At 41.9% G+C, this 16,749-nt stretch overlaps 1 protein-coding gene across 3 annotated transcripts in view; it reads left to right on the top strand.

Moving 5' to 3' along the window:
- The window catches only part of ZNF831 (zinc finger protein 831), a 99,746-nt gene extending 83,691 nt beyond the window's left edge, over window positions 1-16,055 (top strand). For 2 of the 3 annotated variants that reach the window (XM_019757164.3, XM_074317338.2), the window contains exons 5-6: window positions 13,511-13,671; window positions 14,409-16,055. In XM_019757164.3, coding sequence (XP_019612723.3) covers window positions 13,511-13,671; window positions 14,409-15,257 — 1,010 coding nt within the window. In that variant the 3' untranslated portion in view covers window positions 15,258-16,055. The remainder of the gene's footprint in view (window positions 1-13,510; window positions 13,672-14,408) is intronic. The other variant, XM_074317339.2, reaches the window with a different exon arrangement.
- Window positions 16,056-16,749: the final 694 nt, after the last annotated feature.

The following is a 16,749-nucleotide window of genomic DNA, read 5'->3' as shown; positions in this document are numbered from 1 at the left end:
GAAATTCAGGAGGGAAAAGCATCAAAGCTGCACCATTCTGGCTCAGAAAATACACTCAGCTTCTGTAATCAGTGGTGAGCCGTGGTGGTTTCCTATACAGGGTACATCTGTACACCAAAGCCCATTTAAAGTTTATTATCTACCTCATGCTATTTTATCTTCCCCGTCCTCTCCCCTTGTGTTTATTAGAGGCTGGGTATGGATTCCTTTCCCTGAAAGGACTTTCATAACAATGAGATATGCTTGGCAATCACTCATGGTGAATATAGGATGGGAGAATATTCTGCAAGAAAAACAGATAGCCTTGTTTTCCTCTATATGAGAGAAATATTGGAGGTAACATAGATGAATAATTCTCAAAATAGAAGTTTTGAAGGTTGCTTTTGCATAGAGAAGTTGAAAACTCCTTGAAGTGAGAGAAAGCATGTGGGAATATTATAATAATTAGCATTCCCTCCCTGGCAGGCTGCCACGGTTCCCTTTCCGTGTACCAGTATCCTTTGGGTGCAAGCCCACTTCCCATTTTTCTTCTGCTTTCTCTAGACTGACTTTTTTATTTTATTTTTTTTTTATTTTCAGGAGGGGTCTGAGTAGGAAAGCCTACCAGAACCCTCTCTCCACGCTTCCAGTTCTCATTCTTTGATGGATGTTCATGCAATTTTCTCATTATTTTTCTGTCAGCATTCACAGAAACAGTGTAAACTACTTTATTTCAAAACCATTATGTTAGTTTACTCCATGGTAATTTGAGCTGTGTATTCTTTTTCTGATTTGAATTTAGTAATAACATATTTTTAAACAGAAGTCGAGAAGATTTCCCGAATAGATTTTCAATGACAACTGCTTAAGGTTCAGTACCCTCTTCTTTAATCTTCTTTTATTGGGCCAGAGTTTTATGTACTGATTTAGTTATCATTTCTGGACGTATTTTAGACCCTGTGACTTAGGAGAACATTTTAAAGATGTAATCTTATCAACGTAGCTGTCTTTCATTGAAGAAAATAACCAAGTGGACAGTTACATGGTCAGGTGCACCAATGCCCCGAACCCCACCCTTGTCCCAGACCCCCACCAGGGAAGATTCAGGAGCTGACAGAAGGCAGGCAGCTCTAAAGATTATCGTCTCTCCCTTTAGCAAGCTTCGAGTATTTTAAATTCTGTTCTTTCCACAACCCCCTTAGCTTGTGTGTATCATCTGTGCAATTCATTCCCACTCCATTCTCTACCCCTTCTCCAGGTGGAATTTTGTGGGTGCATGACATTGATTAAACTCTTTTCCAGATAAGAGCTAAGGGGCAGCTCCCATTTTCTGTCACATCATGGGTTTCCTTTCTTATATTGCTTCAGAATTGCAAAACAGACTCCTTTTATGGGTGGTGGAGTAGAAATCTTCAGGGAAGACGTAAAGATTTTTTAAATTCCTCAGAGCGTGGACTTTCTGGATGACTCTAATATGTCAAGTGCTTTTTAAAAAAAAAATAAAAATTAGAAATCAGATTTCTTAATTAGTTTGGTAGGATTAAAAATTATTTCTGGGGCAGTATCCAGCCTGATTAAGTTCAGAGGAAGAGACGGAGCTACTCCACGTCTAGATGGTAGTTTCTGAAGTTGAAACAGCCCGTCCTTCAAGTTTCACATCATTAAAGGTAGAATTTCTAAAGCTGAGGTGAGGACAAAAGAGTGGCTTCATAGAATTCGGTAAGAATGTGGTCCATCTCTTGCTGCTATTACACGTTCCCCTTTGTTACACGCCTCTCAGCTTCCAAGGTACAAGTGACCTTGAGGTTCAAGTCTTTGTGACCTCTTCATAGCAGGGAGAGTCTTTATTCTCTGCTTTTGGTCTGAAAGAACTCATGACCGTCCCCCTTTATTTCCTGTCAGGATCCATAGAAACCATGTAGAGGCTTTTGCTCAAAAAACACTACTTGAGTGGCATTACCACAGGTTTGCAGTGACAGAAGTACTCTCGCTTTTGAGATGAAAATCTTGAGAAAAGATGAAGCCAAGTTTGAAAGTATTTCAATTACAGCATCGTCCACCCAGCCGAGCTTCTGTCCTTATTAAGAAAAACCACATTTATAAAGTAAGCCTGAAAGCATACATTCTTGAGTAAGTTTGGGTATGAAAAGTTTCTGAAGAGAATTTTGGGGCCGCTTTTATTCTTTTCCCCTTTATATCAGTCCCCTTTTGCTCCTGACTAGTATTTAAGAAACACTATTGAATTCTTTACCTGTACACGATTTTACATTACTGAAATATTTGAACTGGCTCTTCCACTAACATTGTTTAGAAGAAATATCTGAGTGGAAGAGAGCTTTCAGCTTTTCAAACACTTGCCTTCCTTCAAAAAAGCAGACAGGACTGCAATGCCAGGTGTTCTGAAGTAAGGGGGGAAAAATGTCCAAGTCCTACACGAGATAAACTATCTAAACATGTTATAAAAAGAGAGAAGTGTTCGTTCATCCTCTTTTCCTGGTTTTCTTGTCAAATTATGCTTCAGTAATCTGTAATTCAGGTTTGAGGGAAGATTTAGACTCTCCGTGAGCAGTTATCTTTTTACAGACACTGGACTCAGAATGTTTTCTTTCCCAAGGTGATTGGAAAAGCTGAAATTGATGAGGCCAACTCCAGTATTTTCTTTCCTGTCTTTGGTTCTCTTCTGACATGTGTCTATTTCCCCCCTTATCAGGATTAATGGAAGAGAAAAAGGAAGATCTTTCTTCCCGGTGATTGTCATTGAAATGGATCAATTTCTTCTTTTTAAGGATGCAAATCTTGAGGAGAAATGAGCTCCCTCAAATACCTCAATTAATATTTCGAGAAGAAGTCTGGCTTTTTCAGACTCATTTAGTAATTAGAAACATTGAAAATACTAATTCAAAGAATAGGTACTCTTGACTTCAATCCTAGCATTATGGATTTTAAATGGTATTTTCGTTGATTGTGTTTTTTTCTCCTTCACCTCAAGTCTGCTTTTGCTCTCTAAATTTTAGATACTTGCTTATGGTGTGGACACACACTTTTAACTTAAGGATTTATTTTAAACACAACTTTCCACTAAATACCTTTCAGGGGAAAAAAAATATCTGAGAGAGGAATCTTAAATTGATCACCTTTCATCAAAGAAATAGACAATAAATGAGTACCACCACGAAAAGTAGTTTCTGAAATAAAACCTATGATTACTTAGAAGAGACAAACTTTCAGAAAATTGCATCAGGAGGGAGAAATACTCTGGTTTGTAGTTAGACTTTGATAAATGTATTTTTCTATCCCTCTGATGGGACCTTCAACCACTTTCTGAAGAAATGTGTTGCGGCTTCTTAGTCATCGTATTGGTTCTCCTTGGACGGTTTTGTGAAATGACATTTAAGGCTTACTCAGGCCGGTCACTTCTGACTCTCGAGCCAGATTACCTTGTGGTATGATTCATAACTCATCACCCTGTGGCATTTGCCACAATACTAATCATTGTATAATTATGTCCTAATTTTCATCTCTTCAGCTGTGTGTACACTGTATCAACCTGGTAGAATTGAGCTTCTTAAATCGTTAACAATAAACCCGTACTTAATTCCAGGGTGAGGGAGGCACTTCTGTTCTTTCTTCTTGTCTCATTTACTTTCTTTCTCACCAGAATCTTTTCTTTTGAATTCTGTGCATAACTAAGCTTTTAAGCGACTGAAGTATTTTAACTGGATTTCTTTTTTTCACTAACACAGTTTAGGGGAAATTCCTCCAGGAATAACTTGATCAAAGCAGCTGTCTTTCATTGAAAAAAAAAAAAAAAAAAGAAAGGTAAAGAGAACTTTTCTGACAGGTACTTTCTGAGATAAAAGGTTTACCTAGTCGTGTTGAAGAGGGAGAATCGCTAAATATTATGTGAGGATGGTGATGTAGTTCTCTGAAATTAAGTAAATTAGAATTATTTTCTTTCTTTTTGGCCTTTAAACTTCTGTTAGTCTGTTATGAGTGGACTGGGAGAGGTGGAGCTGAGGGGGCCCCCTTGCTATTGCTTCTGCTCTGCTCTCTGTCACAAATCACCTCAAAATGTTTTCCTGAGAGAAACAAAATGGCAGCCTGAACCCCAGTGTTCCCTCATCCACGAACTCCCTCCCTGCTCCTCTGACTAGAGCTAATGGCTCTGTTCCATTATTTTTCCTGTCAGAATTAATGGGGAGATATTCTTTTTTCCTAAAGCCATTAGTTAAGTAATATTGCTTACGGAATTGCTGAAACAGGATAACACCTCCTTCTCCAGGGTGTAAATCTTAAGAAAGGATGAGGCAATATAAACACATCAATTATATTCCAAAGCTTGAGCTTCTTTTCTCTATAATTTTCATTGAGAGTTAAGAAAGTTTGAAAGTAATGATCCATAAAGTAGGTTCTCTTGATTCAATTCTGGCACTAAATAATTCAAATAACATGAGCAATTTTTTTGTTCTTCGTTTAGTTACTCTGCTTCTCCACGATTTGTCCTCTCTTTATTTTAGGGCATTCTCTTATTGTCGGAGCATGATTAAAGTTTCAACTTACTAAAAGATTTTAAGCATACTTTCCCAATAAATATGTTTTTTTTTTGGAGAAAATGGTAAGTGAAGTGTTCTCAGACTGATTGCCTTTCATTAGAGAAAGAGAAGAGAAATGTGAACCATACAGAAAAGTGGTTTCTGAGAAAAGAGATTGGAAAATGATTACTCAGAAGAGGCAAAATTTCAGAAAAAAAAATTATGATAGTACAGAAATACTTCAGATTTGGCTAGAAATGGAAAAATGTATCTTTTCCTTCCTTTTGTGAGTCTCCCAACTTTTTCTCTGCCTGAGAAATGAAACGTTTTTTATGAGAATGTGAGGATTTATCTGCCTCTATCAGTAGTGTGCTCTAAGTTGGCCTGAACAGCGCATGCTCGGGCATACTCTGGGACTTTTCCTCATTACTTTCGGTCTTAATTTTAGAGTCGATGTCATTATTTGTCTCTTATTTTTCTTTCAATCCAATAAAGCCACACCATGCTGGTTGCAATAAAGAAAGCAACATCGATATAGCCAAGGAAATGACCATTTGCAGCCTCGTGGTCCCCTGAGGCTGCCAGGGTTAGTTTGGTGTTGTCTTCCACATCTTTCTACATGTACATACAAGTATGGACAGCTGCTTTATTATTTTTTTACACAAATAGATCATATCATACATGGTAACCTACAACTGTTTTCTTCTTAATATATCTTGTATATAACTCTAGGCCTATTTTGTAACTAGATAAACAACACATGGTTTTAATAATGGTATGAAGTCCCACAGTATATCTGTACCATCATTTATTTCTCCAACCCTCCCCCTGTTGACGGATATTCACGTTGACGGCTATTGGTTTTCCTACTACAGCGACTGCTGCAGGAAACATTCTTGCTCGATTTCCTGAAGAGCAGTTGCTGGATGCACACATGTTTTATAATTATGTATTCCTTTTATAAGATGCTACCGAATTCCTTTTGAAATACAGAGTTAGTCTCCTATAAATATTGTTAACAGTATTTCTTTTTTTAAAAGAAACTTTATTTCAGCCCAAGAGCAGAGCCTGGGTGAAGCCTAAAATCTCCCCTGCGTCGTCGTCCACACTTGAACTTCTTAACTAACCAGGGGTCACCACCAATTGGCCTCTCTCCAGCCACATTCAGGCCACAGACACGCTGGTTAGCACAGTGTTGCTGTCTGAAAATTAATTCTTTATCAGGGTTTAAAAACACATGGAATCCAGATCTTAGGTTTCTCTTGGAAAAGGGACAGTTGTGGTGAACTGGACCCTCGTCCCTCCCGGTCTCAGTCGGCAGGAGGTGAGGGTCAGCTTCGCCCTTGAGCTTAACATACCGTCCATCCACAGCAGTCTCCACCCAAGGAAACTTGCCTCGTTTACGTTACTTGTCTGGTCCCTGCAGCATTCGAGTTTGGGATTCTTGGTTTAAACCAGGGCTTCTTGACAGCAGCCCTGCTGACCTTTGGAGCTGGGCCGCTCTCTGTGGTGGGCTAGCTGTCCGGGGGCACTGCAGGGTGTTGGGCGACCCCTGGCCCCCACCCATGAGAAGCCAGGAGCACCCCATCCTCCCCCCAAAAATCAGGACAACCAAAAACATCTCTGGACATCACACCCGGCTGAGAACCACTGGCATAAAGAGATCCACAACCCATTTTCCTTGTGGATTTTGAGATCAACTTTTCTAAGTGTGTTCCTGAGCTGTTTTCATTATTTCTCTTTATTCTGGAGGTCTCTGTTTCACTTTATGAAGGAACATTGTTGAATTCTGTACACGACCAAGCTTTAAAGTCACTGAAAGGTTTAAAACCAGCCCCATTCACTGAGCTTGGAGAAAATATCTGAGAGGAGAAAGTGATCAAAACACTTTCCTTTCATCTCAGGAACAGAGATGTAGAGACAGCCATGATTACAGGTGGTTTCTGAAGTAAAAGTGTTGCCTAATTACACACACATAAAAGGTACAATTGCTAAATACTGTATGAAGAGGCTTGATAAGTCCCTGGAATAAAGGTAGGGTTTGCCTTTGTTCACTTAGTTTTCTTCAGGAGTTTCCTGTGTTAGTTCATCCCAGGCCCCAGGCGAGCTAACCTCTGTCCTCCCTCTTCCCATGAGTTCTCAGCAAGTGTTCCTGAGTTGGGGAGGGGTCTCTCTGGGGCTCCCCACCCCCTCTGCCTTCTCTCTCCTTCTCTGACAGGAGTCTAATGACTTTCTTACATCTCCTCTCATTAGAATTAATAGAGAAGTATTAATTCTTTCCCTAAAGCTATTAGTTAAATCTTAGTGCTCCGAAATTGCCGAAACAGAATAATTTCTCTTTCATTTTCGGGTGTAAATCTTGAGAAAAGATGAGAAGCCGCTGCGAGTATATCAGTTATGTCACAGGGAAGAGACCCACACAGATAATTTTCATTTGGCAACAAGAAACTTTTAAACTAGTGGTACCTAAAGTGGGTTTGCTGGGTTCAGCCTTGGGATTTGGCATTTCCAGGGGCATTCCGTTTATCTTTTTTTTTTCCTTCCAAGATTTCATAATCCTATTTCGGCTCTGTATTTTAAAGTCATGCTCTTGTTGTCTAGACATGATAAAAATTTTAACTTACAGCGAGATTTTAAACATCACTTTGCACTGTACATGGTTAAGGTGAAGAGTTTCTGTGTGGGAAGAGTTCTCGTCCTGATTGCCTGTCATCAAAGGAATAGAAAAGAGATGAAAACCACTAAGAAAAGTGGCTTCTGAAATCAAAGATTCGTTTGTGATTACTTGGAGGCAAACTTTCAAAAGATTGCATTAGGACAGTACAAAAATACCCGAAGCTGTACTCGATAAATACATTTTTCTGGTCCTCTCTTGAGTCTCCCTCTGCCTGTGGAACTAAGAGTCTGAGGTTGCTTCTCACCGCTCACCGCCTACTGACTTCTGATCATTTTCTGGTTGAAATCGATGCCCCCCAGCCTCTGCCAGGGAGAAATAAAGCTTCTTTCTTCCATCACTTTGAGCCATGTTTTGTTGTTGTTGCTGTGCTGTAGAGGTTTTGATAAACAAAATTGTAATAGAATTGCAGAAACAAATGAATTTACTCTCAAAAAATTTTAGAATAATATCTGGCATGCAATAGAAACTTAAAACACACACACACACACACACACACACACACACACACACACATATATATATATATATATATATATATATATATATATATATATGAATGAATGTTTCAGATTTATTAGAGAGAAAACCAGCCAAAGCAGGTGCAGGTCAGAATGATTTTATAGTATGGGTGGTTTTATTCTTTTCCATAGAGGTAGGTGGGGGCTCAGGGCTCCGTTTCACTATCTCATAGCACCCTCCACTTTTTTTTCATAGTATTTACCACATTTGCTTGGTGAGGTTTTTTGCGTAATTGTTTGCTGACTGAATTTCTTCCCCATTAGATGGTAATTTCCATGAGGGTGTCCGCCTCATTTGCCACTGGATAAACGACCTGGGCTCAGCACAGTTCCTACCACAGAGTAATAGTTGTGCTCAATGCTCAGTGCCCATAGGCTCGATAAATGTTTAGGTTTAATAACAGGGGCTCAAAAATACAGACTCAAAAAAATGGGCTCCCCAAACTTTTGAATAAATGAGCAAAAGTGATTACTTTTAGAGTTCTTTTAGAACTCTTTTAGAGTTCTGCTCAGCTTTCCTTAAGTACTTGCAGTTTATACTTGCTTGCACATGGTATAAACTGCATCTTCAGTGGCAAAGCATCTGAAGCATCTTCAGTGGCAAAGATGCTTCTAAACAATTTAATCTCAGATCAATTAATAGTTTAAGAGATTGCACCCGCATTCTTGTTTATACTGATAGCTTACTTTGAAGGCCAAGGTAGTAGGCTCATTTTTATCCCTTCCTTATAATTCAGAGATTTTGGACTCCAAATTCGTGGAGTTTTTGGCATATGGGGGCAACTGAAAAAAATGTGTCAAACTACTTACATTTTCAGATAAGGTTATTAGGGTAATATGTTTATTAGCATTTTCATAAGGCCTAGGAATTAGGCAGCCGGGAGAAGGTTTGCCATCAGAGGTGTCTACAGCCATGCTGTAAGTTTCATCATGTTGTTTCTTCATCCCATTTTCTTTCCAATTATTTTACAGTTTTCCTGTAGTCTTTTCAAGACGGCTAAATTGAAATTTGCTGCAACACTTTAAGCAGTCTCTTCCTCTCTCAACATCGCTGGGCAATTATTTCTGAGGAAAATTATTAAAAATGCAGTCTTTAATCGGGGGGAAAGCAGAACAGCACACAGAGCTGTGATGAGAGATGGTTTTTCTAATAAGATTTGCATAATTGTGCGACAGCGGTGGAATTTCTGTAGATTGCATTATGATGGCAGAATCCGAAACTTCTGAAGTGATTCATATAGTGATGCTGAAACCTAAACAGGATCACACTCTGTGCCTTCATGTTTGGCCAGGGCAACTTCTTACTTTTTGAAAAGGGCCATTCATTTAAAAGCAAGTTAGCAGCCTTCCTCAATAATCCAAATGTGTTTAACACACTTTGGTGACATTATTTGGACATTTTTCACAATTATTAAAGATAACTCACTTTCCTCTGTAGACTGTAGGTCAAAAGCAAATTAAATCAATGGATTTGCTTCCCTCACTTTCTCAGATGAGTCAGAAGTTATTGGTCAAATGTGCACATGGCCTTTCCACTAAGCTTAAAAACCCAAACAACCTGCTGAGAAGACATTTGGCCAATCTGATTATTTTCTCTATACTAATTGGTTTTACTTCTTCATTGCATTGAATGAATTGCCCGGTTGTTTTGTCACTTTGGGGACACAGCTTAATCCACTTAGCGTGAGGTACTTGTGCTTGGTGAACTATGGGGCTATAGAAACGTTTATCACCATTATTATCTTTTGGTGATTTTTCCTGGGTGAAAATGAAAATATCTTGAATTCGTCCATTGTCATCCATTTTACTTTCACTACCTTAGCCAAGCCACCCCATCTGGCCCCCAAACTACCCTGGTAATCTTGTGACTGCTTTTTCTACCTCCACTCTTCTCTCCCCCAAAGTTAGTCTCCAGATAGTAGCAACAAGCATCTGTAAAAGATGCGGAGCCCGGCTGGAAAAACTGATTCTTCACAATGAGTGTAGACTAAAATCTAGATCCCTTTCCATCAGCCACCTGCACCTGCCAGACCTGAGCCCCTGTTGTCTTTCCCACCTTCGCTTTGCCTCCTGCACTGCTCATGACCCTCATTCCACGATGGTCTACCATTGATTCCTTAACACCCCCAAACTCCTTCCCACCTCAGGACCGCTGCCTCTCGTCTTCTTTTGTCTGGAAGGGCCTTCGTGGGCTTGTCTTTCTCATTCTGAAGATCTAATTAAAGCTGTCACTATTTCAGAGGAGAGGCTTTCCTCAATTATGTAAAAACAGTCACCCCCCCATTACTCTCTGTAATATGCCCCGTTTAGTGTTACCCTCTGTAATACCCCCTGCTTATCATGACTGGCTGTAATACTCGCCCTCCCCCATTTGTTGTCAGCCTGTGTCATAGCCTCCTGTTTCTCTTTACTCTCTGTAATACCCCCATTTATCTTTACTGTCTGTGATAGCCCCACCTGACGTTTATTTCCTTCGTGACCCCTGTCACAACCTGAAATGATCTCATCTATCAGTTTCCTTGTCTTTGCTTCCCTCCCCTCCGTGGAACAGAAGCTCTTGAGGGCCAGAGCACCTTTGTCTGGGTCTCTGATTCCTCAAGGTTGAGCATGGTAGCTGGTTTATGGAAGGCGTCCGGGACATATTTGTTGAGCAAAGGCGTGGAAGACCAAAAGCCTGGTTCTGTGTCACTGGATGACTCCACTAGGCAGGTGCTCAAGTCAAGACTGTATGAAAGAAAAATCGCTGCTTCCTTTCTCAAGCTGTCACACGTTTCTGCAGATTTCCAAAGGTGATTTGCTCAGGGTTGGTGCACTTGGTAATCTAGTAACATGCCCCTTGAGATAGAAGAAGTGGGTCTGTTCTTTTGGTTCAAGATGGAGCACAGAACACACTCATTGACCTCTACTTTCCTCTAAAAATCCAGAAGTTAGTAAAGAAGTGTGTCTGTGGTGCACAGGCCCACAAGGACGCAGTGACAGGAGAAGAAACAATGCCATAGTTGGGGCTGGAATGCAGAAGCTGACAGTAACCAATGTAGCAGACCCAAGAGAACGTAATCTTGATTTAACAGTGGGAACATCCCTAAAAACTCAGAAATTTGTCGTACCAGGTAGGACTGAACACAGGATGTTTGGTTGAAAGTCTAAGCAGCAGTCAGAGCTCCCAAATCTGCACTCTAACCCTACTTCTCACAGTGTGGTCACTTCCCTGCAGAATATTAGGTCTTAGTTTCTGGAGCACATACAAAATGCTGGGGGACATGGGGCAGTTAGTTTAGCAGAGAGTGAGGGGGCTATATTGAAAACAGAGGGTTTAACCAAACGGGTAACACTGCATATCGAGCCCCCTGACTCTTATCCCCAGTTGTGACTCCAGTATGCTGGCAGCCTGGCTTGTACTTTCCAGGAGGAGGTTGAAGGGTTCTCGTGTAGGAGCTGATCTATTCGTGGGGAAGATCTAAAGGGAAGGGCTTCAGGGTCCACTTACACAGGGCAACCCGATAGCCATGCAGGGTGGCCCATGGTTGACAAATTGTACTTGTAAAGAGCTCCCCCACAGCTTTTTCGTGCCTGTTTCTTAAACAAGGGCAGATAGTTAAGATCGCTGACTATCTCAAGAAAGCCTCCAATGCGAAAGAAAAAAGAAAAACCAAACAAAAACAAAGGAACTTGCAAGAAGGAGACACGATGTAGGGAGAGACAAACTTCAGCAATAACAACAAATCATTACTGATACTGACAGAGATTTGAGGAGATGTTGGAGCCATGAAATATTAGCAGGCTGCTCTAAAGAAGGAATAATAATGATTAATCATAGTAATAGTGGCCTCTTAGAAATAAAAACATGCTAGCAGAAATAGACACTTAGGAGTTGGGATACAAAAGTGAAAGAATTCTCCCAAAAGTAAAATAAAAAGACAAAGAAATAGAAAATAGGAGAGAAAAGATTGAAAAGAACAGAGGATTAGACCAGGAGGTCCAATAACCTAATAGAAAGAGAGAGAAGACAAAACATAAGGGGAAAAACATCAAAGACATACCATATTTTTCTAAGTCTGAAGGACGATTCAGATCAAAAGGGCGCAGTGAGTGCCCAGACATTGAATGGAAATAGGCCCAGGACCTTGGTGATACTGGGACAGAGACGAGCCCAGGAATTTTCAGAGAGGAGCACAGAAAGGCTGATGACTCATACGTGGTGTTCGCGCCAGACTTCCCAACAACTAGAACTCAGCGGAGTGGCATCTTCCTTTCTGAAGGAAAGTAAATTCCAGTTCAGAATGTTCTACTCGGACAAGTAGCCAATTAAAGTCTAAACAATTTTATTTCACACACTCTTTTTCATGAAACTGCTGGAAGTTTCACATTAGGAAGGCAAGGGAGTAAACCAAGGAAAAAGAAGTGTGAGGGTCCAGGAACCATCCTGGAGAAAATAATTGCCAGGATGGGGTGGTGGGGCTGGAGGGGATTCAGTCCACAGCCGCACATTGGGCCCTGGGCGCAGGCCAGACATTTTCACGGAGGACCTTTCTAAGGACATGAAATGAAACCTTAGACAATTGGGAAGGAGGTTGGGGGGTGATTTTAGTAATAACTCCATGGAAAACTAAGCAAGAGAAAACAGCAAAGTAATTATTAACTCCAGGGAAAACCGTGTTGGCAAGAAAAGCAATGCAATTATAGCACATTGCGTGGCTCAGTGGTGTAAAGCATGTTCCTGAACCTAAAAATGTAAACGCAGAATATTCTAAACAAAACTATGACATCATGGTCATACAACTGTTGAGAAGATAGGAGGGTGAATAGTGTGTATACATATGAGCAATGAAGGTTATGGACGAGGGGGCTCATCCTAAGCCCTCCTCTCCCCTATGAGAAGTCCTAGGCTGTCCTCCAAAGTGGAAAAAAACAATAAATCAAGGCGTCATTCTGTAAACATGTTACCAGGAGGGAAGGAGATAAATATTAAAAGACTCAAAAGTGGTAAAAGATGAGTGCGTGGGCAGATGTAGCTGTTTTTTCTTTTCTTTTTTTTAATAAGTAGAAAGGTTTGACTTTTTAAAACTTTGTGCATATGTAACTTTAATAAAAATAAAAGCCGATTTAAAAGTGGGTCTAATGCTTTTCTCTGGTGACACAGCCATTCTAGAAAGTTTTTCTGATCTCTCATGATGGATCTACTCTCTCTGAAATTCTGTGGTCCTTTGGACCTGCATCCCAGGTCAATATGATAAAATAGAGGCAAGAGTAAGGGTGGGGTGGGGTGGGGCGGGGGTGAAGGAAAGCAGCTGTTCCCTCCGAAGACAGAGGCTGTTTTATGGATGTTGTGAACGTCACACCTTTGCCCCGCCTTTCCCCACACCAAATCAAACAGTAACCAGCACAAAACAACAGCAACACAAAACCGGCCGTATGTCCCAGTGCTCAGTGCTCTGATGGCAACTAAGAAGTCACATGTGGTACAGGGGGACATTTCTACTCTCCACCCCTGGTTGAATTCAAGCCCATCTAAAATGCCAGGAAGATGACTCTGAAAAGGAGGCACATGGAATATTTTAAAACATATTTAGGGGTTTTTCTGTCTTTGGCAATTGGTTTTGCCACTTCTTTCCTCAGCAGAAGTAGAGACATTTTTCTTGACCGGGTGAACTGGTTCGAGGTAAATCGATTTCCCGAACGCATCTTATGCGATGAGGGCTAATGAGCGTAGAGCTAGTCATGAAGATGCAGATAAACCCCTAGGAAATTACTATTTGGGGATTTTATAATGTCAGATGTATACAAATATGCCTTCCCCTCTTTAGGTCTAAATCTGCAAGGGGAGACATCCTGTGCCACCTCAGAATTGTCTCTTGGTTGTGGGAACAAAGTGAAGGAAGAGGAGGAGAACAGACCAACCTCAAGAAGCATCTCTCCCGGCACAAGTTCGAGGGCTGTCAGGGAAACAGACACACTGACCGTGAAGGTGGGAGTGTTGATTTCGGACGGTGTCTGCCTACCTGTTGTCTGGATTTATGGCTTTCCTTTCCTTGTTGTTGGTGTTCGCGGTGGCAAAACTTGCTCAGACCCCGTACGGAAGGTTCCCGGCCCATGAGGCAAACACAGGCCTCCAAACCTTGTGTCCCCGAAGAATGGGATGACCCTGACAGTTTGTTAAAAATAATTATGTCATTAATCGTTTACATTACATATTATTAATTCATCCCTGAACAGAGCTGAAATGCTGTCATTCTCTAGGTGCCCCTGCCACATGACATCACTGCCAGCCAGACTGGGGAGGGGGACAAAGGGTGGAAAAACACGAGAATGCTGACTCACACTTTGAAAAAGGCTCATCTGGAAAACTTGAAATACATGGTGCTACAAAGCAGCTCATCCACCCCTTGGGTTGTTGCGATTTAAAATTGGATTCTGAGGACTGACTGGATAATTGAGGGCTCTGAGTTTTCACAAAGCCAGACAAAAACACACAGCACCCCATCAACCTGTTCTGTGTCAACAGGGAGCTTTCCTCACGTTAATGCACTGATTCGTTATGAATGGAAACTTATTGAGAATATGACATTGAAGTTCATGGTTGGTAAAAACTCGTTAAGAACCCAAGACCTTGTTTTCATGGAGGACGGCGTTTCTGACCACAAGTGGTTTGGTACCAATGAACCTTTTTCCTCCCCATTTATTTTCCTTTGCACTTTGTTGCAGGATCTTTCTCCCTCTGCTGATGCGCATGGTGGTGACTGTTGTCCTCAGAACTCTGCTGTCGGGTCCCTGTCATCTCTGCCGTCTGACACCTATGCGGCCGTGGCTGGCAACAGCCTTCTCTCATGCGGCAAAGATCTCGACATGGGATTGCTTGAGACACAGCTGCCACCCTCCCAGGAGCAAGTCTCAGCAGATCCCAGATCGTGCGTTTTCTCAGATGCCCAAGAGCCTTCTTCCTTTGTGTCCAAAGGAAACTCCCCCCGCCATGATGTTGCTACCTCTGTGGCCGCCATTTGTACCTCTCTGGGGGCGAGAGCAAGTCACACAATGCTGGGAATTCACAGTGCAGAGCCACAAGACCAGGGCCGAGCTGCAGGGGAGACCCTGACACAGAGCTCCCCAGACAGAAAAGCTATAGCACACGGCATATCCCCGTCACTCTTGCCAAGAAAACCTTCACCTGGGCAAGGACTGTCCAGCCCAGTTCCACTGAGGCCACCTGGAAAATCTCATCTTGAAATACCAGCTTCAGGACCAAGTTCAACTAGCTCACACCCAGAGGAAGGGAGATACAAGACACTTTTTCCTTCTGGGGGGCAATATGAGTGTGGGGAAATGCTCGTCCCCTGCCCTCCTCTAGGAAATGACAGTGAGAAATGTCAAGTATCTGGATTAATTGCCCTGAAGGGTTGTGTGGTTCCTTCTAGCCCAGGGCAGCCCACGGAAATCCCAGAAGCCCCTTCGAAAACTATGAAGAAGAGGAGTTTGGAAGGAATGAGAAAGCAGACCCGAGTAGAGCTCAGTGACACGAGCAGTGATGATGAAGACCGACTAGTGATAGAAATATGAGGCTCTCAGAGAAAGATGGCATCTGCAGTCAACGACTGTTGGTGTTTCACAGTAAATGCTGTCAAGCTGGCGGGAGACCTGAACTCTCTTCATGAAGCACCTAAAGATTAGGAAGCCATTTTGGGTTCTTTCTAAGACATCCTCAACCGACTCCAACCCCCCCAAGTCAGCCTCACCCTTCCCCAGAACCCCTGGGGTACATCCTGCTGGTGTTCGTGTGGTGCCAGGCAAGCCAAAGTTGGCAGTGAAGCCGTCTGAGAATGTTCAACACGTGGTGGCTGTGGCTTGGCTCCCCGCAGCCCCCCCACCCCAGTCTCATTCTGTAAAATGGCACTAACCAACAGAGCCACAGTCGACACATTTATCAGCAACTGAACCAACCCCACAGTCAAGGAGACTGACATCTCATTGTAGACTGAGGGTTTGTGTCAAAGGTGGTAAGCATATGTGGAATGGCTGGGATGGCTCGCAAAGATGGGGAGATGGGGCTTGCAAGGGAATTGGGCACCAACAGACTTCTGTCCATTCTGGAGACAAAATCCAGGTTCATTCAAATACTGAAGTTTGGTCAGAGCAATTCTCCTCCTTAGTGAAAGTTGTAAATACACTTCAAAATGTCTATGATCTGGTGAAATGCTGATTATCTTTAAATGTTGCACAAATGGTCAATGCTTATGTATGATCCAGTGACACAGCATGTACTGCTCTCGTGCCCGGTGCCTTTTCTGTGGAGACCTCTGAAGCCCTCGGTTTTTCCAGCTCTTGCAAAGGAACGTTGTGTTAAAAGTTAATAGAACAGTCTCTCTAATGAGTCATTTTTTTGAGGGGGAAAAATTCACTTATTTTCCTGTGATTCTCTCTGTCATATTGTGCTCTGAGCAATTTCAATTAGAGGGTTACATTTTAGTAATCTCTGCAGCTTAAATTGATGCCTGCTCATCGTGACGGGAGCCTTTTAGATTTCCTCCAGAAGCTTCAAGGATACAAAACTAATTGGAGTTTTGACGCTGTTTTACATCTCAGTAATTTTATTTTGGGGGCTTGGTGTTACTTTGCTGTCAAATTAAATCAGCCTCTGTATTGTGCAAGTCAGAACAGCACAGATACAATCCCCCAGCATTCCAAGCCAGCGGGCCCGTGCAGAACAAAATAGCTGCTCCAACGTCAGCTCACTCAGAGAGCAGAGGCTCATGTGGAATGCATTCCTCTCCTTCCCCTTCAACTTAGAGATGTCCGCTGCTGCATTTCAATAAGATTTTATACTTGTTTTTGGTATGATTTTGTACAACTCAAAATTTATAGCCAGCTGAGCACTTTTGGCTGAACTTTGATGTAACAACATTCACATGACATCTTGTACTTCTAAGGCAGCGACACCCAACATGTCCCACGTACGAATATACTTTAACACGTCCTTGCCTGTGACCACGGATGGTCAAGTTTCAAGTATGTCCATATGAAATTTCCAACTTTAGGGTTATTCGTCCAACAC

The sequence above is a fragment of the Rhinolophus sinicus genome, chromosome 13, assembly GCF_057876585.1.
Source record: "Rhinolophus sinicus isolate RSI-liver-muscle chromosome 13, RSI-T2T, whole genome shotgun sequence".
Taxonomy (NCBI): domain Eukaryota; kingdom Metazoa; phylum Chordata; class Mammalia; order Chiroptera; family Rhinolophidae; genus Rhinolophus; species Rhinolophus sinicus.
This window is presented reverse-complemented; position numbering and strand designations above follow the sequence as displayed.